This window comes from Sceloporus occidentalis, unplaced genomic scaffold (assembly GCF_023333645.1).
Source record: "Sceloporus occidentalis isolate IW3139 unplaced genomic scaffold, rSceOcc1.0.p SCAF_6, whole genome shotgun sequence".
NCBI classification, from domain to species: Eukaryota; Metazoa; Chordata; class Lepidosauria; order Squamata; family Phrynosomatidae; genus Sceloporus; species Sceloporus occidentalis.
In genome coordinates this window covers 108,552,290-108,579,282 of record NW_028316986.1, presented here as the reverse complement: position 1 = coordinate 108,579,282, position 26,993 = coordinate 108,552,290, and the positions used below count along the sequence as shown (strand labels likewise).

The window sequence follows — 26,993 nt, the reverse complement described above, 5'->3', positions numbered from 1 at the left end:
GCTTTTGGAGTTGCTGCTGGATTTCCCCTCCTATGCTCTTTTCTTTGGGATTTTTTTTGGGGGGGAGTGAGAGGGATAGGTAGGTGGGAAGCAAGAAAGAAAGAAAAGGGGGGACTTTGGGAAGTTTGTGAAAGTCCCCAGCTGGCAGGGAACTTAAAAGGCTGATCTCCTTTGCAGGAAATGAATGAGCCGATAACATCTGACACCAGTGACCACTCCGCTGACCCCGGCCTTAATGCTGCTAACACTGGAGGCTTCCCCATTTTGAAAAGGCCACTGCCCCACTACGAGTGGCCCCTGCATTTTTAAAAAAATGCAGATTATAATTCATTGCTTTTACTTTAGAAGTTCGGGACATTTTAAAGTGCAACATTAACAGTCCCCTCCCCCCCCCCCCCCCAAAAAAAAACCTTACTGAAACAAATGCTAAATTGCACTACACAAAGAAGGATGCTTTTAAGAGGTTCTCAGTTGCAACTGTTCAGAATTATTTGGTGGAGGACGGGAATGCCTTGTTTAATTTTCCCCAAACTGCAGCTACCCGCCACCCACCTTTTCAAGCAGGGACCCAGGATTTGAGGATTGCACATGCATATCAATATACCTCTGTGGACACCAACAATGTATTCTTATGCAAGTTTGTTTTGTTGTTGTGTCCTTGTCACTGAGTTTAAAGCTGCAGCAGAAAAACCCTTTGTATCCTGCACTCTGAGCCAACACAAACTAGGGATGCCTAGGAGTGTTTGGGACTGTTTGCAAGTTACCAACTACAGAATATATATAAAAACTAAATCAGCGACTTGGCTTTTAAGTTTAATAAACCACCAAAGGAGGTAGGGATGTTGCAGACACAGTGGATGACAGAAGTTTATAGTGCACTTTTTTTTGGGGGGGGGGGAATCTTATCAGTCTGTCTGTATCTACATCTTTGAAATATTGGAAGTTATTACTATTATTATTTATTATATTTATAGGCCACTCTTCAGAAATGCTCTCAGAGAGGCTTACAAATTGTTAATTTGACAGTTCCCTGCCCTTAGGTTTACAATCTAAAGAGACATGAAAGAAAGGAAAAGGGGAAGGGGATCAATCCCAGCAGATACTGCCAGTCCAAGTGTTTCCCTACAAATGACTCCTTACCTGTTCTGGAGCACCCTGCATATAATCAGGCTGTCTTGAGATTTCTTATATAGATAGTCCCAATGTTCTGAAAGGGTCCGTTAAGTCGGCCAAAACAAAAGTGTCTCCTATGTAATATGCAAAGGGAACTTGAAGCACTTCTGAGACTCAGAGAAAGAAGTTGGTAGCATAAGCTTTGGTAGATGTAAGTCTGCTTCCTCAGGTGCATGGAGTTAAGTGCCTAGGAACAGACCTTTATATAGATAATCTATAGATATATATATACTGTAGGATGCGATTTGATGGACTAGAATCCACTTCCTCACTTGCATAAAGTAGTCTTGAGTCCAGACTAGTTTCTGCATTCATAAATTGGCTGGTCTTCAGAGCTAGTGTACTCTTTGATGTGTGTGTGTATGTGTTCAGATGTTACTAAACAAGGCTGCTGGTTTCTCCCCATAGGTATGCATTTTTAATTTGATGAGACATAACATTGAATGAGATACCCATCTCTCTTTCTCAAATGCACAAAAAGTGTAAACAAGGATCTCCTAACCTGTCTTCTCCAACCAGCCTGCATCCCTTAAAAATCCTTTGTGTGGGGAGAAATCTATCTTCTTTCTTTAGAAGTAGAGATACTTTTCTCCCTTGAAAGTTTTGTATGCATGTGTCCTTATGGACTTATGGCGACCCCATGAATTTCCTAGAGTTTTCTTAGGCGAGGGCAGACTCAGAGATGGTTTTGCAGTTCCTTCCTCTGAAATGCCGCCTGATATTCATTGGCAGCCTCCCCTCCAAGTACTAACCCTGCTTAGCGTCCAAGATCAGAGAGGATCGGGTGCCTTTAGGGTTAGGGATGCTAGTCTCTCTACATTTCAGGAAAAGGCGCAGAGCGATCCTCTTTGGTCCTCAACCTTTGCGCCTGCGCGGTGCTGCAAACCCTGGGGGACTAGACTCTCAGGAGTGGGCTGCAAGGGTGGGATTTGAACCCAGGTCTCCAGACTGGCAGTCCAGCCTTCAGCATTGCGCCTGCGCCCTCTTCGGACTCCTCCCGAAGGGAATGAAAGGGGAAAAGCAGAGGCCGGGGGAGGAGGACCAAGAAGGCAGGGCGACCTCCAGGATGGCAATAGCCCTGTAGGACCTTTTATGGTGGAAGGCGGCAAAGGAATTGCATGGTTTAGGGGGCTCTCTGTGCTGCAAGTATGACCATGTTATTTTGGGGGGGAACAAGAGAGAGGTATGATCCCAATTCCTCCCCTCCAAAAAAACAACACAAGGGGGGGGGGGAGTAAATAGGCCCCTTCAGGCAAGTCCAGAGGGCCTTCCCTGTTTGTTCAGACTGACTGTCGCCAGGTCTAAAACAACAGCGGACAAACCTTGCAAATTTCATAAAAAGCATATTATTCAGGGCAGATCGGGAAAAGAGGAAGGCGGCATTCAGTGTGGGGGGAGGATTGGCAGAAGAGGAAGAAGAAGAAACTATTTTGCAAGGAGGGGAGACTCGGCCAAGTCACAGCACCCACATTTTTAACTTGGTAGGACTTTGGGAAATCAACATGTTTTTCATGCAAAACTGGCATGGGATCTTGTCGGTAAATCCCATTGAAATAGGCATAGGATTGTAGGCTAAAACTGGTAATTCTGGATAAGCTTCATTGGACTGTAATTAATGGGACTTCTAAAGGAAAATGGTCACCACGTTTTCTATTGGCCATTTCCACAGGCTTTAGGGGGTCTCACTATTGAGGGAAATTTTCTATCTATCTATCTATCTATCTATCTATCTATCTATCTATCTAGGGCTTTAATAGCGAGCTCTATTATTTTTTATTATTTTTGTCTTCTTAATGTATGTATTAGATACTTTTAATTCTGTAGATTTAGTTAACATGTTAATAGTACATTCCTGTATGTCTTGATTTATATGTATTTTAATATGCATTGGTGGCATTACTTTTTGTAAATCTCTGATTCCTGATTTCATGGGGAAAGGTAGGACATTTTTTGGAAACCAAAAAAAGGGGGGAGATGGGGTGGGAAGCATCCATGAAGATTTCAAAGGCTCCCATTCTTTTTTTCCTAAAAGAAAGATACTTAGTTGCATCAGACCTTTTGCATTTAACGCCTGGTAGGTGTGTAAGCGATCCTTTGCAACCAGAGGAGACAGGAGCCTTGTTTTGCCATTTATTTTGCAATACTAAGACAGAAGGCTTTGTTTTGCAACGAGGGCAACCCAAGTCTGCGCATGCACACGGGCACAGAGTCCCTGGTCAGGAGGATCGAGTTGAGCAAGCTTTATTTTTGGAAAGGGACCAATCTGGAACTACATATATATGTATATGTTGGGGTTGTAGGGTTCCTACAGTCAAAAGTCAGCCCCTTTGAATTCAACGGGATGGACTCCCCAAGCAAGAAAGAGGCTGCATCGACAGGATCCCAACCCTTAAAAATTTGCCTGAAGTTTCCACTACCAAAGAAGGAAGGTGGGATTAAATAAATGGCATTTTCTCGGCACAGTTCTTATTCTCCTCGTTTAGTTTTCCTCCTCCTGCACAGATGCTTTTCCTCTCTGTACTCCCACTCTGCTTCCTCTTCCCTGACCAATCCCATCCCCCTCTTCTTCTTCCTCCTCCTCTTCCTCCCCTTTCCCTCCCTCCTCCTTGCCAGGTCCGCCTTGCAAACTGCCCTCTTCTTCTTTAGGAAGCCATTAATCATCACATCCCCTCCTCCTCCTCCTCTCCCTCCTCCTTGCTTTCCAAACCGGGGGCCTCCTCGCCTTCTCCACCGAAGTAAGCTGCCACCACCACGTTTCCGGCAAGCAGGCTGCATCCGCACTGCAGGGATAACCCAGCACCGCGACGAACTGCCATTCCCAGAATTCCACAGCATGGAGCCTAATGGCAATGAGGCTGGTGTCAATCCGGGTCATTTTTGCACTGCGGATGCAGAATCAGAATCAACTCCTGGCTTCAGCTGTGGATCGGGGTGCCATGCCCTGCACACAACAGCAATAACACACACACAGAGAGACACACAATTTTTAATGTTGCATTTTTTCCCTTGGTATGCACGTGGTTGAGATATGAACGATCCTTTAACGTGGAAGGAGTTTGTAGGTTGCCTTTTCAGAGTCTGTAGCTTGCTTTGTCAAAGCCCTTCTTTGACTTGGAACACGTTGTGGTCTCAGTTTCTCCTCTCAGGTCTGCTTCGCCAAGGCAGGGCTCAGAGCTGGGGACCAGGGTTCGAGTCCCAGCTCAGCCTGGAACCCACTGACTCTCTCAGCCTCCTCAGGTGAAGACAATGGCAAGCCTTCTCTGAACAAACCTGCCAAGGAAACCCTCTGTTAGGGTCGCCATAAGTCGGAAACGACTTGAAGGCACACAACAACAACAACAACAACAACATCTTCCTCTCCTCCCCCCCTTGCTGTTTTCCATGGCTCTCCTGGCTTCTGCGGATCGGGGCCTCATTGAATGCTGTGGGGCTGGAGCCTTCCTACTCCCAATCCACCTCCGCAGGTCTCCTCGCGTTTCGATGGGATCTGGAAAGCAGCCTCAGCGCCAAGAGCACACTTACCTTGGGGGAAACATCTCACAAAACCTTTGAGCCTCGGAGTGTAATAGGACTCTGGAGACCCGGGTTCGAATCCCGGCCCGGCCCTGGAAAACGCACTGAGTACAATCGGGCGGGTCACACTCTCTCAGCCTCAGGAGAAATCTTGCGAAGGAAAAGCCCATGATGGGTTCACCTTAGGAGTTGCCACGAGTCGGAAACGACTTGGAAGGCACACAATCACAACAACAAAACAGGACGGGGGAAAAAGCCAAGTGGGAGTGTCGGGTAGCGTCGGGCCGCAGTTCTTTCTTCTTTCCTTTCCCCCATTAATTCGCTTTCGAGGAGAGATCATCCACAGTGGAAAAATAACCGGGTTTGGCACCGCTTTAACTCTTTTTCTGGCTCAAGGCTATGGAATTCTGGGAGTTGGAGTTTGTTGTGGGGCCAAGAGCGGAGTCAGAAGAGAGTTAAAGCGGTGCCAAATCGGGTTATTTCTCCAGTGTGGATGCAGACTCGCAGCCCAGCCGGGGAGGGCCTTCTTAGGATCAGAAGAGGGGGTTCAAGAAAGAAAGAAGGCAAGCGAGCAAGAAGGCTGGCCGGTTCATTCATAAAAGGATCCCGGCGGCGTGTCAAAAGCGCTTGAGGTGCAGCTGGTCTCCTCCTTTCGGAACCTGGTCGCAGGAAGGCGTGTAATTGACCCAGTCACGTGTGGATGCGAGGGTAGGCCAGGGATGGAGAAGGCAGGAGCCAAAGGGACAGCCAACACAATAAAGTCGATTTAAAAAAGTAAAACATCCGGAGCGGGAGGAGGAAAGAAGAGACTGAAACCGGGTGTGTGTGTGTGTGTGTGTGTTGAAACTATATGGCGCGACACCAGAATGATCAGGCTTGGTCCTCCTTTTCTAGGACATATCCTCCCTTTCAGTCTTCTGTCCAGGAGGAATATCCAAAATGCCCTCCTTTTGGAGCAGGACTGGGAAGCATGGTTTTACTCTACATATAGGAGTGTTTTGAGCTTGCAGATGTTGTGAAGTCCTCCAGGTTTTCCGGGCATGTCCTCCATTCTCCTTGGCGTTATGAGGACCTCTAGTCGCCCTGCCCCCCATGCCAGAGGTGGGGAGGGGGCGTCCAAAACCGAGATATGGATTGAAAGGACTGCCTCTGGAACTTGTCTCGCCTCCTTCGGGAAGCAGGAAGGGTCAGTTTGGGCAACATGGCCGAAGGCTAGCTCTCTCCACCAGCCTCAGCCGCCCCCCCCCCCCACTCCCGGGCACACACCTCTAGTGTCTTCCTGGAAATACACACACACACACATTCATGTTCTCAGGAAAACGAGGGACCTGAGGAGGAAGAGACCTGGGGACGACATATATAGATACACAAAAGCACACACCATGCAGTCCTATACATACGCACACACACCTATATATATATCTACATAATATATATATATACACACACAGAGGTTTCCAGGTGTGTGTTTGATATATACATAGTCTCAGGAAAACAAAGGACCTTTACACACACTCTCTCTCTCCTGGAAAATATATATATATATATATATATAGAGAGAGAGAGAGAGAGAGAGAGAGAGAGAGAGTTTATTGTGTGTGTGCGCGGGTATATAACACAAACACACATATAGGTTTCCAAGTGTCTGTGTGGTATACATACCCACACCTTGAATATATTCTATCTATCTATCTATCTATCTATCTATCTATCTATCTATTTCAGGTCCCTTGCAGGGGAGAGAAAACGTGTGGGGTGGGATGGGGGACTCTTGTTCCCCTGCTTCCTTTTGGTGGGCGAGCTGTCCCCAGCGTGGTCCCTCCCTGCCCCTGGGAGCCACCCAACTTGCAAAAGGTCTCCAGTGGTGTTTGCTTGGGCTTTTGTCCTGGTTCTCCTTCCTGTGCCCTTGAGGAAGGCTTTGGCTGGGCCAGGGCCAGGGAGGGGAGGCCGGTGGCGTGGATGGAAGGGGGGGCACTTTGGGACACACCTGCCCCCCAACTCCACCAGGGCCTGAAGGAGGAGAAGGCACAAAATGTAGGGACTTTCAGAGAGGAAAAATGGAGGGCAGGACCAAAGGGAAACTCAAAACACTCATATAAACATAAATTGGGAGGACATGTTGAAATTCCTCCTGGACAGAAGGTGGGCATAGAGGACATATTCCTGGAAAAAGGAGGATCATCCTGATTACAAAAGAGAAAAAAAGAAGAAGCTAAAAACACAATTATGTATATAAATCCATACTTCTTAGTCCTGCTGACAACGGATTTTGGAATCCCTCCTGGAAAGAAGGTGGAAATGGAGGACAGGTCCTGGAAAAGGAGGACCAATCCTGGTCACCTGGGTTCCAAAAAAGAAAGCAAGCCAAGAACACAAGTATCAATATAAACACAATGCTTCTTCATCCTGCTCAAAGTGGGAGACATTTTGGAGTATATCCTGGACAGGATAAAATAAACATAAAAGCATGCTTCTCAGGGGTGCTGATTTTGAGATTCCTCCTGGAGAGAAGGTGGACATGGCAAACACAGTCCTGGAAAAGGGAGGCCCACATCTGGCCACCTTGATCACAAACAAACAAACCCCACACAACCCAGCTAAAAAAATACTCCTCTAAATATAGTCATGCTTCAAGTGAAGAAGCTTTTGAAACTCCTCCTGGAGAGGAGAAGGTGGACATGGGAGACATAGTCCTGGAAAAGGAAGACCACCCTGATTATCAAAAAGGGAGGGGGGGAGAGAAACAAACCCCACCTAAAAACCACTCCTCTGCATATAAAGTCATGCTCCAAGCGGAGGACCTTGGAAACTCCTCCTGGAGAGGAGAAGGTGGACATGGGAGACATAGTCCTGGAAAAGGAAGACCACCCTGATTATCAAAAAGGGAGGGGGGGAGAGAAACAAACCCCACCTAAAAACCACTCCTCTGCATATAAAGTCATGCTCCAAGCGGAGGACCTTGGAAACTCCTCCTGGAGAGGAGAAGGTGGACATGGGAGACATAGTCCTGGAAAAGGGAGGGCCACATCTGGCCACCTTGATCACAAACAAGCCAACAAACAAACAAAATCCCACACAACCCAGCTAAAAACACTCCTCTATAAAGTCATGCTCCAAGTGGAGGGACTTTTGAAATTCCTCCTGGAGAGAAAGTGGACATAGTCCTGGAAAAGGGAGGATCACATCTGGCCATCTTGATCACAAACAAACCCTACACAGCCCAGCTAAAAAAACACTCCTCTAAATATAAATCCATGCTCCAAGTGGAATTCCTCCTGGAGAGGAGAAAATGGACATGGAAGACATGGGCCTGGAAAAGGGAGCACCACATCTGTCCATCTTGAACACAAACAAACAAAAACACAAATAAAGCCCCCACAAAACCCAGCTAAAAACACTCCTCTAAATATAAATCCATGCTCCAAGTGGAGGATCTTTTGAAACTCCTGGAGAGGAGGAGGTGGACATGGAAGACACAGCCCTGGAAAAGGGAGGGCCACATCTGGCCACCTCGATCCCAAACAAACACCCCAAACCTCACAGTCATGCTCCCAAGTGGAGGAAGATTGGAAACTTCTCCCGGAGAGGAGGGAGGGAGAGGTGGGCATGGAGGGAGGAAGAGAGGTCCTGGCCAAGGGGGACCAAGCCTGCCCCCTCCCCTGGGTTTCCCGGGCTTCTGGAGGCAAAGGAAAGTGGGGGGCCCTGCCAAGAAGAGAAATGGAGAGCAATGGGGAAAGAGCGCCAGGCACGCGTGGCTTCTTGGGCTTCGTCTTCTGCTGCTGCCTGGCCAGTTCCAAGGAGTAGTTGAGCAACGGGCTCCTCTCCTTCCCTTCCCTTCCCTTCTTCTCCCCCCAACTCCCAGTGGCTGGGTCGCCCCTTCCTCCTCCTCCTCCTCCTGCTGCTGCTGCTCTTTCCCCTCCCTCCTCCCCCTCCCCTCCCTCTTGGCCTGGGCAGCCAAAGGCTCAGTCAGTCGCCTGCGAATTCCTCTGGGGAGGGATGGGATCGGTGCTCAACCAGCAGTACCCAAGTAAAGTATCGCTCTCTGGGGTGGTTTAGGTGGCTCAGAGATGGAGCTAAAGGAGGGCAGCACCCCACGTATGTACAGCACCCCAAAGAGGTGGAGGAGCTGCTCGGGAGGGGAGCGGGCAGGGAGGGAGTGTGAGAGTGTGTGCAAGGGGTGTGTGAGTGTGAGTGTGAAAGAGCAGCCGGACTCAGAGCAGAGGCTGCTTTCACTTCCATGCCCTGAAACATTGCAATGTGCGTATATATATATATATATATGTATGTATGTATATACACACACACATTCCTTTCTTTAAGGGCCACGCTGTCAGTGTGTTATTGCCCTGTTGTTGTTGTGTTGTGTTGAGGTTCAGAGCAGGAAGAAAGAGGCCGATTTCGTAATGCTTTTGTACGTGCCTTGCCTGGGTTGTTTGCAAGCGTTCTTGTGCCACTGCCAAGAGAGGTTGCTCCAATGTAACGCTTTGTGTATTTGTCTGTCTTGTTGTTGTTGCTGTTGTTGTTGTTTTCCGCCCGATCAGCCGGGGCGCGGAAAGGTGGAGATGAGCCCGGAAAACTGCCAGAACAAGAAGAAGAAGAGGAGGAGGAAGAGGAAGAGGAAGAGGAAGAAGAGGAGGAAGAGTTGGAAGGATCCCAGGTTTTGCACGGAGCAGGCCATTGCAAGTGGTTCAACGTGCGCATGGGCTTCGGATTTATCTCCATGCTGCGCCGCGAGGGAAGCCCCTTGGAGTCTCCAGTGGATGTCTTTGTACACCAAGTAAGCACCGATTTGGGTTGTTTGGCTCTGCACGACTTTGGCTGCATCCACACTGGACAGATAACCCGGTTTGGCACCGCTTTAACTCTTTTCTTGACGCAAGGCTATGGAATTCTGGGAGTTGGAGTTTGTTGTGGGGCCGGCCCCAGAACAAACTCCAACTCCCAGAATTCCATAGCGAAGAGCCAGACAACAAGTTAAAGGGGTGCCAAACCGGGTTATCTCTCCAGTGTGGATGCAGCCTGAAAGCCATCCGTAAACACAATGGGGCTGCTTGGTCATTTTTAGTGTTTTTGAACATGATTAGTACTCTTTTTAAAAAAATACTCAGAAATTAGACACTTATTACAGGGTTGTTGTTGTTTTCTTTAAAAAGAAAATGATCACGTTCTGCTCAGAGTCGTAACTGTTTAGTTGTGGTAAGGAAATGAAAACAGCTCACATGGTTTGGATATGATGCTTCGAAGTAGTGTTATTTGTGGTTTTGTACCAAAACACGTGGCTGCTGTTCCCTTAAGGACACAGAATGAAGAGGCCAAATGGCAAGGAAGGGCTACTGCCATCCATATATAAGGCATGCTATATACATAGCATGCCTTAAAGGGATATGTTATTTTTAAAAACTTTATAGCAATAGTGGTGGGGAAAACGGATACATTGTACTGAATTGTGGCACTTGTGTGTGTGTGCACTTGGGTGTTTCAAACTTTCTATTTTTACCTTTGGATTATCGAAGCCTTTGGAACAAGCAGCTAGGATTTGAATTAGATTGACTTTTTACCCCTAAAGGTAGTGATTAAAGTAGCCATAGACTACATTTAATTCTGTGTATATGGTCTTCAGATTGAAGATATCTAGTTGCAAAAACATATATAATGTTTGTGCTTTATCGATATGAGGATAACTACAGGATTAGCATTTTTGTAGTGTTAGCCTTTCTCTTGGAGAATGGCAGATTCCCCCAGCATTGCTTTTTTTGTTTTTAAATATCTAATTGAAAAGGCTAGTTTGGTCTTAGCAGACTGGATGCATAGTCTGTATAGAGAAGGGATCATAGCTATAAAAGAACTGACTGAAAATCTCTAGAATAAGTGAGGATGACTGCTTGAAATGCTTTTTTATCCTCTTTTGTCCTCTCTTGAGACATAATCAACAATAGTTTGTATGACTATAAAAGTAGATAGTAATTCTTTAGCTGGTTTCTAATCTAGATGTAATCGTTGTAATAGTTGCATATAATATAATGTGCTTGGGATGGAGTAAACCCTGTTGAACACAGAGGACCTTATTTCCGAGGGAAATTTTATACGGTTGCATTTTATTAGTGTAGGAAAAGCTCTCTTCCGTAATTTGTTTTTCTGACGTGTATTACAAAAATAAATGATGACAATATTGGTTGAGACAGTTTCCAGCCTCCCTTCTGATCTCCCTCGTTTCTTTTACTCGTCTCTATGTCTAGGACCCAGTGTTTGGGTTAAAGATAAAAGGAATATTTAAAATAAATTGAATTAGTTTTATGTTATAAGCCCACCCAGGCATAAGGCAAGTTTTACCTTCATGTCCAATATTTTCTTACAGCTTCAGTGAAACAAGTTATGATTACATCCATTGTACAGATGGGAAAATATGTCCCTGTAATGTCATGGTTGTGATCACACAGACATGTATTCAGCAGTTATGATTTCCATAAGTGAAAGAGAGTCACAGGTAGAGATTTTGTATCTTTAGTCATTCCTCATCCCTGAGGGAATTATTATTCCATAGAGCTGTATATCAGATAAAAAGATTTTTGATGTATATGTAAACTATTCAAATGACTTGACACTCAAGAAGTGTGTGTACTCAGTTATTTCTGATTCAAATTTAGTTTCTTGTGTGCTGTATGGTGGCTATAAGGAATAAGATTAATTTTATGCCTTGCATACTTCTTAATTTAGGAATGTCTTTATGACAAATATTTATGGTATTTCATAAGTAAGGATACATAGTCTGACTGGTGCACACATATGATGAGAGAAAAATAGGAATGTGTATACCTTTTAGTATTCTATTTGCAACTAATATCTCATGTCAAAGGGTCATATGCAGCTGTGTGCTCCCACTTGCAGAATAGACCTCCCTCAGTCAGATTCCCTGCCAATACTAAAATCATTGATAAACATGTTGTTATGTAAAAGAGGTGTTAAGAAGAAAGTTGATTTTTGCTTATCCAGGAGGATATGTCATGGATTTTTTGGTTCTTGAAATATGTGGTTCATTATCTACTTAAAGTTATTTCAGTGCCAAAGAATGGTATGATGGTGAGAACTTTTTGTACTTCAGTAAATGAGTGTTTGAATGAGATTGTTGAAATTATTGGCCTGTTAACTATTTTGATCTCAGTTGTGTGGTTTCTATTTGCTTTACAGAAGGTGGTCTATTCTGTGATAACACCCCAGTAATTGAATGTCTTTCCCAGAGAGACTTGGTTGGTACCTACTTTACATTCTTTTCCACACCAGAATTTTTTTCTCAGTTCACTCAAAGGCTTTTCTTTGGGACCTTTAGAAGCTTTTTGCATGGATCTTGACATTTTGTTTAAAACTTTTAGATCTGCTTTTTATGTTATTGGTTGATTATTTGTTATGTGCCTTTATTTGTAAGGTTCGTGTGTTTTAACAAGTTTTAACATATACCATTCAGAGAAAATCAGTTATGGAGTCTTAGCATCCAAGCCAACTTTATGAGGGTTGCTACTTCTTTCATATCACACAACTATAGCACAGTTATTCCACTTTAACTGCCATGGCTTCATCCTGGGATTTGTAGGGGTGAGGCACTAGAGGAGCTCCCTGGCTGAGAATTTCAAATGCTTTTCTCTAAACTACAAGGACCAAAATGCCATGGGATGAAGTCATGGCAGTTAAAGTGGAGTCATGGGGTTTATAACTGTGGAAAGAGCCCTCAGAAGGATGCTAAAGATGGTGGCCTTGGCTACTTGTGGTACTTAATGTGATAGTAATTGAGGGAACACAGAGCACTCTCTTTTGATGATAAACAGGTGGAAGTGCATTGCTTATGTCACCATTGCTAAAATGTGGCATAGCATAGAGGAAGTCCTCCATGTTCTTGCCTGTAAATAACCTCAGTGTTTAATTGCGCTGCAACATTTTAAATCTTCAGTCAAAAATTTTGGTTTGTATGCTATTGCATGTCAGTGATCTTAACCAATCTCCCCCTCCACCTCCAGCTGCAGTCTCCTTTGCCCCTCAACTCTTCTGCAGAGGGCTGGCAGATTCTCTTTCCCCAAAAGCATAAAGGTTGATGCAAGAGACTGTAAGTGAAAGGGGGAGTTAATGCAAGTCCCCTCTTTCCCATTCAGGGAAGTCTGATGGCTCAAAGAGGCTTCAAAAAGCAGAAGCACACAACCGGATCTTGTAATGCTTAGTAATTAATTTATTTACTGTGCTAATTTATTTTATGAAACCTTGTAGCTTTGGCTTGCCTTCATATCATAAATTGTACAAATGTTGATCTGTGGTGTCTTGATACTGGAAATATTTGCTACAATTTTGGAAACGTATGCATAACAATTCCACAGTCATCTCACACGGAATCAAAGATGTTAATTCACTAAACTGAAACACGGTAATCTGACTAGTTTGGGTGTATCTCTGCCATGGCTTAGATGTTCTAAACAGGTGAGAGAAGCAACTGAACTGAATTTCTTATCTTTCTTACAAAGTAATGATTGAAGAGGAATTTACGATAGGGCATTGTGCCAGTTGTTTCCACACTCACAAGTTATGCATTTCCCCCACAAATTTTCTTTTTAAATTTGACACCAGGAGGAAGTAAGAGATGGAATACTGTTTGTCTGAGAGTCATCTCTCTCTCTTTTTTTTTCTCTCAGGGTTGCTAAGTCACTCTCAATGCCAAGTAAATGTAATCAGAGTCACTTTACACAGAAATTTCACTGATACAGTTGATAGTGAATTATTCAAGGTGTTCAGGAACTGAAAACTTATTTAAGCATAGCAACAGACTGCATTTCAGAATCACCTGGGGTTGCCATGGCCTCTTTTCCATCTGCCTTCACATAAGTGAATGAGACTCAATGGCAGATCACAGTTTGAGCAGAATATGGGAAATTGCTTATAGTGAAATTAGGTCACAAATCAGGTATCACACTGTAGTTTGGCCCTTAAGGGCCCAGTCCCTTATGCATTATACCTGGAGGTGTCAAAAATACAATCATGTACTGATAAAGATAGTATTGTGTCATAGCCAGTTCATGGAACAATGGTCTTTCTCATAATTTTCATGGTTTATCTCATGCCTATGTATTTTAAGACCTCCTCCATCCCAACCACTGACACCTGCTCTGTGTTCAGTAATGGATTTTCAGAGCCTATTGGTTATTTACACAGAATGCCATGTTGTCAATACCTCCTACTCCAGCTCATAGTGTACTCATCAAATAGTGTTCAGTAGTGTACTTATCAACAGTGTTCTCCATTTCAGTGCAGTTTTCTGCTTCTGTGGTGCTCATGGACAGTAGAGAATCAGGCTTATGTTCTCTCTCAAGAAGTACCCTGAGAAATGGCTATGATGTCAGACAAAGTCAACCGATTACCCACTTCATCACTTCCTCCCTGTCACATATAATAAAACACAACTCTTTCAGGGCTTTGTTACTGGAATGGACATATCAGTGTGGATTAACTGAAGGGCAAATCTGATGGTAGCAGTCTTGGTGATTCCACTTCCAATAGTTTGTGCTGAAGTTACTGAAGTTTAAAAACGTGTTGCTAGTTTTTGGGACTGAATTTGGGAAACGTTGCCACAAGATTGGCTATCATGTGTTCTACCCTCTGTGCTTCTCTGATGCTCTTAATGATGCTCTGTGCTTCTCTGATGCTCCTGAGGATGCAAGCTTTTACTGTGAAAATATTTGATTGTTCGATGTGGCCAGTTGTCAAAAGACTTGTGGCTTTTTAGGAAAGATTTCTGCTGTTGGGATTTGTTGTTAGGTATGGTACTCGTTGAGACTTCATCTTTTTAGAACAGAAATCCATTGAAATTGTCACCACCACAGTAGCTTTTCTATAGCAGGATTTATGGATGACATTAAAAGAGGTCATGCTACCTGCATGCTCCATCTCACCTGGTGGCATCAGACTGCTTCTGGCCAGGATCAGGCCCCAGGAACACCTGTTCCCCTTGGGAAGGGGATAAAGGCTGGGTGCATGCTATGGTGACAGCAAAGAGGGGTCGCCCCTTTGAGGGAGCAACTTCAGGGGGAGCAAGGGAGCATTTGGCTGGTAGGGGAGGGAATATTTTAATATATTTTAATGTAATTAATTTAACTATATTTTGATGTTGGTATTTTAGTTTAGGTAAGGGGATGTATTTTTAGTTGTGTATATGTTATGTAATTGTTTTTGCATTTTTGTAAACCGCCTTGATCCTTTGGAAAGGCGGTATATAAATAATAATAATAATAATAATTATTATTATTATTATTATGTTCAAATATTGAGTGTTCCTGACCTATGATCTGGCATTTCATAGGAGGCAAAAATCTGTGAAAACCATTTTGCAGTTTGGCTATGTATAAAGAATCTTGAATGGAGAATTTATGATTCAGTTAATCAGCTCAGTACCAGGCAAAGTTGGGTCATACATTTATTTCTATTTTATTTATACTGTTATTCAAATACTTATATTCCACCCTATTTCATAGAATCATAGAATAGAAGGGTTGGAAGAGACCACAAGGGCCATTTCAAAACCTTTCAGGGCAGAATACAATAAAAACATGTAGCCAGTTGCCTTCTTCCTCATGAGCTGATTCTCTAGCCACTTTTACAATTATACTGAGGTATGAACTGGAGTCGGTGCAGAGAAAGATGGCAAGCATGGTGTTCTTCCACCATTCTGACCCTGCCAGCACAAGCCTGGCAGGATGTCAGGTATTTTGAAGCCACCATGTTTGGACTTCTCAAAGAAAAAGGATGGGATGGGATTCCTTTGCTCGTTTGTGCATTTCTATGGTTAGAAATCCAAAACTCATTCAACAGATTGATTATAATAATTTCACACTGAGTTTAAACATCCTTATTTGGAAAAAGTACTACTGAAATGAGATGGCGAATTCATAGTTTCTGTATTATTCTTAATAAAGAAAATGGAACATAATTACAAACAACATTTATGTTCTGCCTTTTCATCCCACCACTTCTGTCCATGTCCTTCAGAAGCATTAAAGCTGTATGGAGATTGTTCTTTGTGGGAACAATAATACTTTCCCCTCATTTACAACATTTCTGTTCTGAAAGTTACTCTAGCATCTGTTTCCTGGTTGCTAATATCGTTTGATTCCCCATTTGCTCATAAAAACCCACTGGGTGACCTTGGGCAAGGCATACTCTCTCAGCCTCAGGCCAGTGGCAAACTCCCTCTGATGAAACTTGACAAGAAAATCCAATGATAGGTTCACTATAGGGTCGACATAAGCAAAAATGATGTGGAGGCACAGAGCAACAAGAACAATATTGTACTACAGTAATTTCTTTTTTGTCACTTCCCTTCTCCTGAAGATTTTTTGCTCAGCAGAGATAATAAACTAGAATGTGATCACGAAGCAGACTATTTAAATTAATTCTAAACTCCTCCTTGCCAAATGTCTTGCAGTGGGATTACCATTCAGTTAACCCAATATATCATGATCAATCCATCCTTAATGCATTAGCAATGGGCACAAATGCACTATGGGGAAATTTCAGTTATGTGCAGAATGATAATTTGTGGACTTTAAAAACAACTTGAAAAACTATATGTTCTACATTTAAATTCAGGTAGTACTTAAAGTTTTGTTGTTGTATGCTTTCAGATTATTTGCATTTTATGGAAAGTACATTATTATTATCACCAATTTCTCATCTTGCTCTTTAAAAATATCATTTAATATGCTATGATAAGAAAAATCTTTAAAGATGCTTTGCTTTGCATTGTTTGTCTGAATATGTATTCATACTTTTAATATATATTAATGGCCATGATTGGCAATTTCATATTAATCCCAAAATACTAGATAACTTGCAGATCTGCTGCTATCATTGTAGATGTGATGAGATTGAAGATTCAATGAATGAAGTATCCAGTCAACTTCCAGGGATATTTAAACATGTAGTCTGACAACCTGTAACAGGCATGCTGCTGATCAGTGTATAATTGAATTAATCTTTCAGAGATGAAGAGTAAAAAATTTCTCTGAAGTATCATACCTCATTCACATAAGCAAATTGTGGGTGACTTAATTATTACCAGATATACAACTAGATAATTCTGATGCACCCACCCTACTTCTATTTTTCATAATATAAAATAATTCTGTTATGTTATAGTACATCTAATTTTTAAACTGAGCTAAACTGAATGAAATCATCTGGTATTGCCTTGGTTTGCATGCCTATGTAGTAACTGTCTGACTGTATTTTTATGACATAGTTCTCCAAGTTTTTAACTCAAAGGTCTTTCAAGATTTTATTGGCTAATTTCATCAATAACCTATTGGCTGATACACTGACCTTATAAAGCATTTACTGCACACCAATTTATCAGGAATGCTTACTGTACATTTAAGTGTTACTACACAAATGCATAAAGATTTATAGTGAAGACCGTTTATTGATTTTTAATAGGCTACTTACCAAGCCTGTAACGAAGTCCTAACCTGTTCTTATTCCTGCTCTGTCTATTCTGCTATGTAAAACTATAGAAAGAAATTAGTACTAAATTATATTTTACCAGTACAATCCTAACCCCTCTTAGCCACTTAGCTGCATTTACAACAGGGAAGAGGACTTTTTTCACTGGCACACAGACTGATGCAAGTCCAAATGACCCAGTTCCTTCCACAGGTGTAAATTTATTACCAATGGTGTTCCCACTAGCTGTAGCAAGCAGAAGCAAGCAGAAGACCTTGTAAATAAGCATCCTGGGGCAGGGAATGATTCAAGTGAGAGAGGCAGTCTTGAATCGACTGGATTCAAGCATACCACCATATAAATATAATGGAACCCCCAGAAATGACACACATACTCCAAGTGAGCTTGGAGCCAACTGGAGTAGGATATAGTTGTTTTTATATAAACACATCTGGAAATCAAGTAAGTCTATTCCACACACATCCCTTCTGTCTAGTACTTTGGGCTTTGTCTCTCCATCACTTCCTTAGGATTGCACTGTGAGCCTGTTTTGTTTACAGAGTGAAAAGGGGATAGGGCAAATTCTGCCCACGTTTCTCTCATAAGCAGTTCACCATGCTTTAAAAACAGCTGGTTTTATGACATGGTGCAGTGGCCTGCACAAGCTCTCTCTCAATATCATGTGAGTCTTCTGTTGGCTCTTGCAGAACAGTTCATGGCACAACGCTACTGGCAGAATTTCTTCCAGTAACACATCTCTAGATCTAACTCAATGATTTTTAATATCTGGGTAGTGATACCTATCTAAGGAAATATTTGACCTAGTTTTGTACTTCGAACATTTTTACAGGTACATTTGCATGAACTTGTAAATGGTCATCTGCAACGCTCCCCACAAATTTCCAAGGATCCCCCAGACCTCAAGAGCAAATTTGGGAGGGGGGTTATTGCAGAGGTATGGGGTATTGGTGAATTCTGTTCCTTGAATCTGATCCCCGTTATCATCCATGAATGTAAAGAGGAGTTAGGTTCTAAGCCAATTTCTTTCTTTGGATTCTGTTAAATGTTGGATTTTTTTTGTTTCTAGCCTAGGTCCTGAGACAGTGCATATCATTTGACTTATTATGTGCAAATCAGGTTGATAAATTAGGCTCCACAGAAATGCTCCCCCTCCCATCCTCCAGTGGAAGAAACAGAACAAAGACATGATCCAACCAACATTTGGCATCTTCAAGTAGCATTGATTCCCCAGAGTAACAAATCAAATCAGTGTGGTTTTACAATTATCCAATGGAAATCAATGGGACTACAAAGTGTTATCAAATCCCCAGCCTTTAAAAAATACAATAAAAATCAGTTCCTTTAATGGTGGGAACATTTCTGTGCTATTTGGTATTGCAAACCAGACTTGCAAGTAGACACACTTAAACAGTGTATCTACAAAATAAACCAGTTTAGAATTTGGAAGATGATTTGGTTTTTACTTGAGTTGTCATAAACTACAGCTCACTTGATTTCTGTGTGTAGTGCAAAATCTCTTCTGGTGTTTGCCTGGACTTCTTAAATTTTAGGACTAAAAATTGGGATGAGGATATCAGTGACACACAAGCCCACTCCAATGACCCTGAGTATCCAGATGTGGTTAGATGTTCACACACTGAACAGGGGTGAGCAACTGTAGGAGGGCAAGGGGCTGCGTTGCACTGCCAAGAGATCCTGGAGGGCAATATGCATGTGTGTATATATATATATGCATGTATGTATTCCCACATATCCTCTAGTGGACAAGAGGAGGATTTTTTTTGGGGGGAGGGTATGTTGGGACTCCTTGGGACAGTTTAGGCACAGGAGAAGCCTTTGTTTAACAGCAAAAAGTGAGTGGCAGTCACGTTCTGTTCGCTTACTGTCTCAAAAAAGGCTTCTCTTGGGTCTAAATTGTTCCAGGGTGTGCCAGAACACGAGGAAATGCTTCCCCAAACAACTGGAAATTTTCAAAAAATTCCAATAATGTTGTTTAACATTGGGTGGCCTGGCAGTTCAAAACATGGTAGAAATGCCCTTCACACCCCTGGAGTGCTTTGGGGGATGTTTTGGAGGAAAACAGTTCCCCAAAGGGCCATGAAAATGGCTCTGGAGGCTGTATGCAGCCTGAGGGCTGCATTTTGCCCACTCCTGTGTTAAAGAGAACACCTGAACAGGACAAATGTATAATCTGGAAAGCTTGCTTCTAAATTATTACAAAAGTCAATGTAGTCTGTGTATTATGGGAACAAGCCAATTTGAAACACTGGCACGTCCAGGGCCAGCCATATAACACCGGTTCTAAAAAACCTCCATTGGCTGCCCATTCGCTTCCGGGCGCAATACAAGGTGCTGGTAATGACCTATAAAGTCCTAAATGGCTTGGGCCCAGGTTACCTGAAGGACCGCCTCTCCCCATACATTCCGCCTCGCACCCTCAGAACATCTGGGCAGCAACTCCTTAGGGTTCCCGGGGCGAGGTTATCCTCCACTTCCAGGAGGTCTTTCTCCATCGCCGCCCCGGCCCTTTGGAACACGCTGCCCATAGAGCTCCGCTCAGTCACCTCCCTGGCCCAATTCAAGCGGGAGTTAAAGACCCACCTGTTTGGCATCGCATTCCCCGATTAGTCCTTATAAGCCCCCCCCGCCATATGACCGCACAGACAATGGGTACCTAACCTGGGGGCATTTGCTGTTGTTTTTTTTGCAGTTTGTATTTTTAATATTGTATATTGAAATTTTTTATGTACTTTTTATCTGTTGTGAACCGCCCTGATCTCTGGAAGGGCGGTATATAAATAAAATAAACAATGACTTGATGAACTGGGTTATGGCAAGTTATGTTTAATAATAATAATAATAATAATAATAATAATACAGTCATGGAGCCACAGGGTTGTAGTCTGGCTATCCTTTCTCTAGAGCAATTGTCCTCCCCTCACCAATATATGAATATAGCTTTTTTATTAACCAACTGGCATAGGAAGAGTGGTACTTTTAGGGCTTTACCTTTCCCTTTGCTTCCATCTTATATTAAATGTCCATAAACATTAGTAAAGAACATCCTATTGATAGTGACGTGAGTGCTGACACCAAATGGTATTTTACTAGCGTGAAGTGATTTTTGAGAATAGGGTTGCTACTAATCAGGTCTTTTGCTGATGCTGTTTAATGTCAGTTCAGTTGATGGTAAGGCCAGACATTTAGGATTACAGCATCTATTTGTCCTAAAACTATATCATACACAGTATTTGGGACTGCCTTTTTCATTCTCTCTCTCTCTCTCTCTCTCTCTCTCTCTCTCTCTCTCACACACACACACACACACACACACCCCTCCTGAAATCTAAGACACGATAGTATCATAGTGTTGTAGTGATAGATTGTCTGTTGCTTTCCTGATTTGGCTACAGGCTTTGCCTTTCCTGACACCGCCCCCTCCCCCAAACTTTAATCTTAATCCAATCCCAGTGAAGAAGCAAGGGCTGCCTGTGACATGCAGCCTGTGGTGCCACCCAGGCCCAACACTCTCCCGTTCACCCCACACCCTGGTTGCCAGAGCTTTCTTTGAGCCTCAGTGCAACTTGCAGGCCATAGCCATGCCTATTTCACAGCCTCTTGCTCTTGGAAGGCAATGATGGGCTCAGCCTCTGGTGCACTCAGCTGAGGAAGAAAAAGGCCAGCCTTTAGAGCTGGGCTCCACCATCTATGAGCCACTGGTGGGTGATTGCTTTGAAGCTGCTTCTGCCAGTAAAGTGCTGAATAAAGAGACTCCTTTCCCCTTATCCCTAATATGTTTCCCAACCCAAAGCACACCCATTAGACTGCCCCCAGACCACCCAAAATTGGTGTAAAAGCACAGCAATTTATTTTCCTAAATAAATAAATACACAACCAATACAGTCCTTAACAGATTCAAAAGGACCTTCACACATAGCAAAACCGAAAGTCCAACAGAAAGGAGGTCATTACCAGATTCTTTGTGTTAGTAAAAAGAAATGCATCTAAAATGGTCTCACAAAGAATAAAAACAGAATAGGGACAACTGATGGTGATATTATGCTGACTCAATTCCAATTTACCTGCTTCATGCCATAAGGCTTTTCATTTATTTGTTTTATGCCTCACCTTTCTTCTAGTAAGGAGGTTGAATCTGATGAATTTGCTAGGTATTTGGAGGACAAGATCATCTGTCACTGTGGTGATTTTGACATAAAATAGGTCCTGATGATATTGGACCCAAGCAGACAGGCCAAAATAAAGCTGCTTCGGGTCACTTTGGAGGTATGCTGTTTAAATGCTGCATGTGTCCTAAGAGGCAGGAAGCTGTGTCAAAGCCATGCTCCAGTACTAAGGACTGGAGGGCAGCTTTGGTGCAGCTTCTGGCCCCTTAAGATGCATGTATCATTTAAACAGCATACCCCCAAAGTGACCCGAAGCAGCTTTATTTTGGCCTGTCTGTTCGGGTCCATTGTCTCATCCAGTTTCACTTGATATGGCTTGAGAACATGGACAAGATATTTTCAGCAGTGTTGCTAACCACCTGTCTTCTTGACTCTATTGCATTTTAGCTTCCTAGAGTTGGGGATTAAAGGACTGGCTGGATGGGGCCAGGAGTGGTTTGTTCATCTTATGTGATGGAGAAATGTCAGCTACCATTAAAAAGACAGTACTTGTAGCACCTTTGAGACTAACTCAAGATAGAAATAGGCAGCATGAGCTTTCATAGACTTCATTCTATTTCCTCAGATGCATTTGGTGGAGTGGAAGCCAGGCACAGACATATATATGCCATTGGTATGTGAGGATGTCAATTCAAATTACAAACCCTTTGTGTATGGAAATGAAGTTGCAGCTCCAGTTTTAACAATGGTTGTTAGTGCACAAAGACATAGGAAATTGGTCATTAAAGAGACAGTCATATAACCACTTCTAGAAAAGCTGTCCTGAAGTCAGAGGTCCATAATTACCAACCCTTTTTGACTCAGATGGTTCTTGGAATGTTCTTGGAAGATGTGGATTATTTAGGGCCATTTCAGTCAGGGTTCATGCCTGGGTTCTGGATGGAATTGGCCTTGGTAATTATCCTAAATGGGAAAGGGACAAGGAAGAGGGATTTTATTTCTCATCAGCTTTTGTGTCACACTGTCCTCCTCTTGGACTGGTTCTGTGAGGTTGTTATAGAGGGCACTCCTACTTGTAGGGTGAATTCCAGAGAAAAGAATTGGAAGATTGTGTCTTTGTCCATTATCGGCTATGCTGTAGATTCCCTAAGGGAATCATCTTGTCCCCATGCTTTTAAACATCTATATGAAGCAATTGAGCTGGGGACCATCAGGGAGTTTGAAGTTGTCATCAATCTGCAGATGACAGTTCTTTCTTTATTGTATCTGAGTCAGGTGGGGCAATTCATAACTAGTGACTGCACGCAATAATGGGCCAGATGCAGGGGCTAATCAACTGAGACAGAATCATGGAATGTGGAAGGCCCTGTAGATGGGTGGTTCCTAGGTTCAAGACATAGGTAACTTGTATATCTTGGATGGGACTGAACCCAGAGTAATCTGGGGATGTTCTTGGGTTCATCTTTGTCAGTTAGAAGCCCAAGAGGCCTCAGTAACAAAGAGCGCCTACTCCCGGTTTCATCTTGCATGGCAGCTACAGGTTTAAACTGGTCACAATGGTAATTTCAAGATTGCAGTGCACTTGATGTCAGGCTTAGAGTAAACTTTGCAACTGGTACAGGATATGGCAACCAGATTGCCTAGTGGGGGTCTTCCACTTTGAGCACAGAATTTCTGTAGTGAAAGATCCACAGGTTGCCCATTAGATACTATCTGAGAAGCTGACTTTTCTTGTACAGACTAATAGTTAGGCTCATTTAACTGATACAGAATAGAGCCTTCTAGTTGTGGTTCCCACCATGTGCAAATGCCTCCCCACTGAGATTCAGCAGACATCCAGTGTTGGTTTCTGCTCTCAGCTGAAGGCCCATCAGTATACCCAGGGGTTTTTCAGTTCATTTTTTCTAATTGTTTTCTGATTGTCAACACTATTCCTGATTTTAAATGAATTATTTTTGGTGGATTTTATTGTTTTTACAATTATATTATTTTAGGTATTGGTATTGCTGTATCTGTCTTATTGTGAACTGTTTTGGGATTTTTAAAAATAAAATTTTCCTAAACAAATACACAAACACTACAGTCCTTAACATATTCAGAAGGAATCCTCAAAACTTTTCTTTCCTGCAGTCTCTCTGAAATGAGAGATCCCTTCTGAAAGGAAGCAGTTACAGGAAGAGTGGCTGGAGGAGTGTAGGTGGTTGTTGTTATGTGCCTTCAAGTTATTTCGGACTTATGGCAACCCTAAGGCAAACCTATCACAATGCTTTCTGGGTCTGAGAGTGTATGACTTGGCCAAGATCACCCACTGGGTTTCCATGGTTTCTATGGTTGAGTGGGTAATTGAACCCTAGTCTTCAGGGCCGTAGTCCAACATGTACATAGTTAGAGGATAGTTGTTCTCGCCTAGCTCCATTCTTTTAAGACTTCTAACATGAATTCCCAGTTCAAGTTGTCAAAAGCTTTTTCTGGATCCATGAAAATCAATGCCAGTTTCTTATTGATGTTCACATTGTAATATTCAATAATATTCAGTATTGTCCTGATGTTATTTCTAATTTGTTGACCCAGCAGAAAACCATTTTGATCTTCATGTATATCTCCACTAAGATGTCCTTTAATCTGTTGGCTAAGATTGATGTATTAACTTTGTAATCAATATTCAAAGGTGAAATTGGGCTATAATTAGAGACTTCTTGTCTGTCTTTCCTTTCCTTTTGGAATTAGAGTAATACTGGCTTTATTCCATGAATCCGGTTTACCCTCTGTGGGAATTTGATTCAATGTCATTTGCAATGATATTGTAAGTTCAACAAATATATTACAGAATGTCACTGTGAACCTCTGCTTTGAGTTCTAATTTTGGGGAGGAAAGTGGCATATAAATATAACGATGATGATGTTATTCATATAACTGATGTGTGGCAGTTCTACAAGGTGCCATTTATTTAGAAAAAAAAACCAACTGGAAAGTATTTATTTATTTAATATCCTACCTTTTTCCTAGCATAAGTATCCAAAGTAGCTTACAAAAATGCTAAAACAAGTAAAAGTTAAAGCCCAACTTTATGTTCATTTTAATATTATCAGTCGCATTTATATCCTACCTTTCCTGGACAGTAAAGTCAAGGCAGCATATGAGTCTTCTCCTCACATCAAAAGCCAAGGAGTTAATGGCTTCCAGTCCAACAATTCCAGTGCCCGAGATTTTGCCTTGTTTTGTAGTGCTGGCATTTTGTGTCAAATGTAGCTTTATTAAGGATGCTGGCAAACCAACAAGGCTTCCCTGACACTACAGGATTTCTAACTGGATTTAAAAATAAATACATCTTTGTTGGCTAAATGATTTCCCCCTCCATTTGTACATAGTCAGCACTGGAGTTTTCATTCACCCCGTTCCATCTTCCCACTCCCACTCGCTTGCCAAGACACATATTCATTGCAAAGATTGACATGGTTTCCTCTCTATTTCATGGTGCTTACACTATCTTGGTGTCTATGCTAAATCAGTGCTACTACATGTGTAGAGCTAGGCATAATGTCAGTTTAAAAATCAAATCTGAAAATTCTCCTAAAATACCTTCAATTTAACTTCCAGTTTACAAGAAATACTTAAACTGTTGTTGAAAACAAATCTGAAAATGTGGGACTGAGCCTCAGTGGTTACCATAGCAAGGATACAGGCTTTCTATAAATGCTGAGTTGAAAACTGAATCTAGCCTGTTTCCTCCCCCACTCTGCTCAAGCTTTCTTGATGGTGAAGCACTTGAATCCTTTTAGCTCAGCTTGCAGATCCTCTTGATCAAACCAGGGAACCTGAGAGTTCACTTCTTGGACTGTTCCTCTTCCTTTGGACATTCATAACCCACTCCTTGCTAGTCATTACAATGATGGATGTAAAAAGTTTTAGAATTCTATTTTTATTAGTCAGTTCATATGAGTCCCATTTTTATATAAAATGAATTAACTGCAAGATATAACGTTTACTTATTCTGCTGTTACTGTGACTGCAAATTTATCTAAATGAAAGGTTTATTTTAAAATGGCAGCTTTATTTTAGCTGCATGAATATTTTAGAAGATAGTGATTTTGCTTAGGATCAGAGTTCGTGGTTAGCCATCCTTCCATCACTTTAATTCAATGGTTGTTGTGTGTCTTCATGTTGTTTCCAACTTATGGAAAGGCGAACCTATCATTGTTTCTTCTCAGCAAGATTTGTTTGGGAGGGGGGTTGCCTTTGCCTTCTGAGGCTGAGAGAGTGTGACTCACCCAAGATCACTCAAGGGGTTTAAATGGCTGTGTAGGGAGTTATATACAGTATCCCTTATCCAAGATGTTTGGGCTCAGGGGTGTTTTGCATTTTCTTCTGTATTTTGGAATACCTGTATTTGTATATATGTACATAATGAGCTATCATGGAGATAGCTCACAAAATTATTTGTGTTCCATAGGCACCTTATACACAAAGCCCAAAAGTAATTTTATACAATATTTTTAACAACAGAATTAAAACCAATTAAAATCTTACTTTAAAACAGATTAAACATGGCACAGCACCATAAAAGTCATTTTTGTTAAGATCACTTCATAGAAGAACAAGGTCTTAACCTGTTGTGGAAAGGAAAAAAGAAGAAGAAACCATCCTAACTTCCCTAGGGAGAGAGTTCAAAGTGTGGGAGCAGCCACAGAGAAGTTCTTATCCCATGTTCTCAGCAGCCATGCCTGTGAAGGTGGTGGGATAAAGAGTGGTCTTAGAGCTCAGGCATGCTTATATAAGAAGATACAGTCCTTATTTATATAATTACAATAATATTTCCTATACTCTAGTAAACAGAAACTAAGAACAGGGTTCAGGGCCTATTTCTGCCATGGATGTGTTTTGTTTGGGGCTCGGTTTCCTATATATGAAATTGGAATAGTGATTTACTAAACTACTGAGACTGTATAACACAAGCCTGTACCTGTGTAATGCAAGGATGGTAAATCACAATGTACACCTCCACTGGGCACTTCTAAAGACATATAGTAACTACAGTAAAGAGGTTTGCAAAACTTAAAGTTCTGTATAAAAGGTAAATGCTTATATTGGGCAACCCTAAGACTTTTAATGTGGAACCTTTAGTGGGTTTAAATACAAAGTTAGCAAAGCTTAAACAGACAAAATTAGCAAAGCCTAAACTCCTTGAAAGATCCCCTTGATTTCAGTAGGAGAGGTGTAAGCATGCATAAGTCTACTGGGGAATCAGAGGGATGTTATATGATTAACCTTGGCTGGATCATGTCCACTGTTTCATAATGAAAGGATAGTTTTAAGAATATTACCAAACTGAAGAAAAGCAGAAAGAACTCTTCACCTAGTATCTACCCCTACTCTTTCTCATGTCTGTCCTGGCAATTTAAGTTCAGGTAGCAATCTTTGTTTACAAGTTGCAGCATTAAAGCCACAAATAATTCAAATTGAACCCAGCTTAAAACAGACCGGCTAATGTTTTGTCCTTATCTCTGCATCCCAAACACAGCCTTGGAGCAAAACCTTTCGACCACACATCTGTCTGCTTATCTGGTTATTGGATACTCCTATTTATTCAAGAAGACTTTGAAGCATATATGGGGTTGGGAGGGGGAAGAAAGGGGGTGTTTTAAAGTTTTGGTGGTGGTGGTTGGTTTTTTTAAAATCTTTTTTTAAATGGCAGC

At 42.2% G+C, this 26,993-nt stretch overlaps 1 protein-coding gene across 2 annotated transcripts in view; it reads left to right on the top strand.

Annotated features, from left to right (window-relative positions):
* Positions 1-8,672: 8,672 nt before the first annotated feature.
* Positions 8,673-26,993, top strand: part of LIN28B (lin-28 RNA binding posttranscriptional regulator B) — a 91,180-nt gene continuing 72,859 nt past the window's right edge. Inside the window, exons 1-2 of one of the 2 annotated variants that reach the window (XM_089528522.1) lie at positions 8,673-8,713; positions 9,228-9,463. In XM_089528522.1, coding sequence (XP_089384648.1) covers positions 8,683-8,713; positions 9,228-9,463 — 267 coding nt within the window. In that variant the 5' untranslated portion in view covers positions 8,673-8,682. The other variant, XM_089528523.1, reaches the window with a different exon arrangement.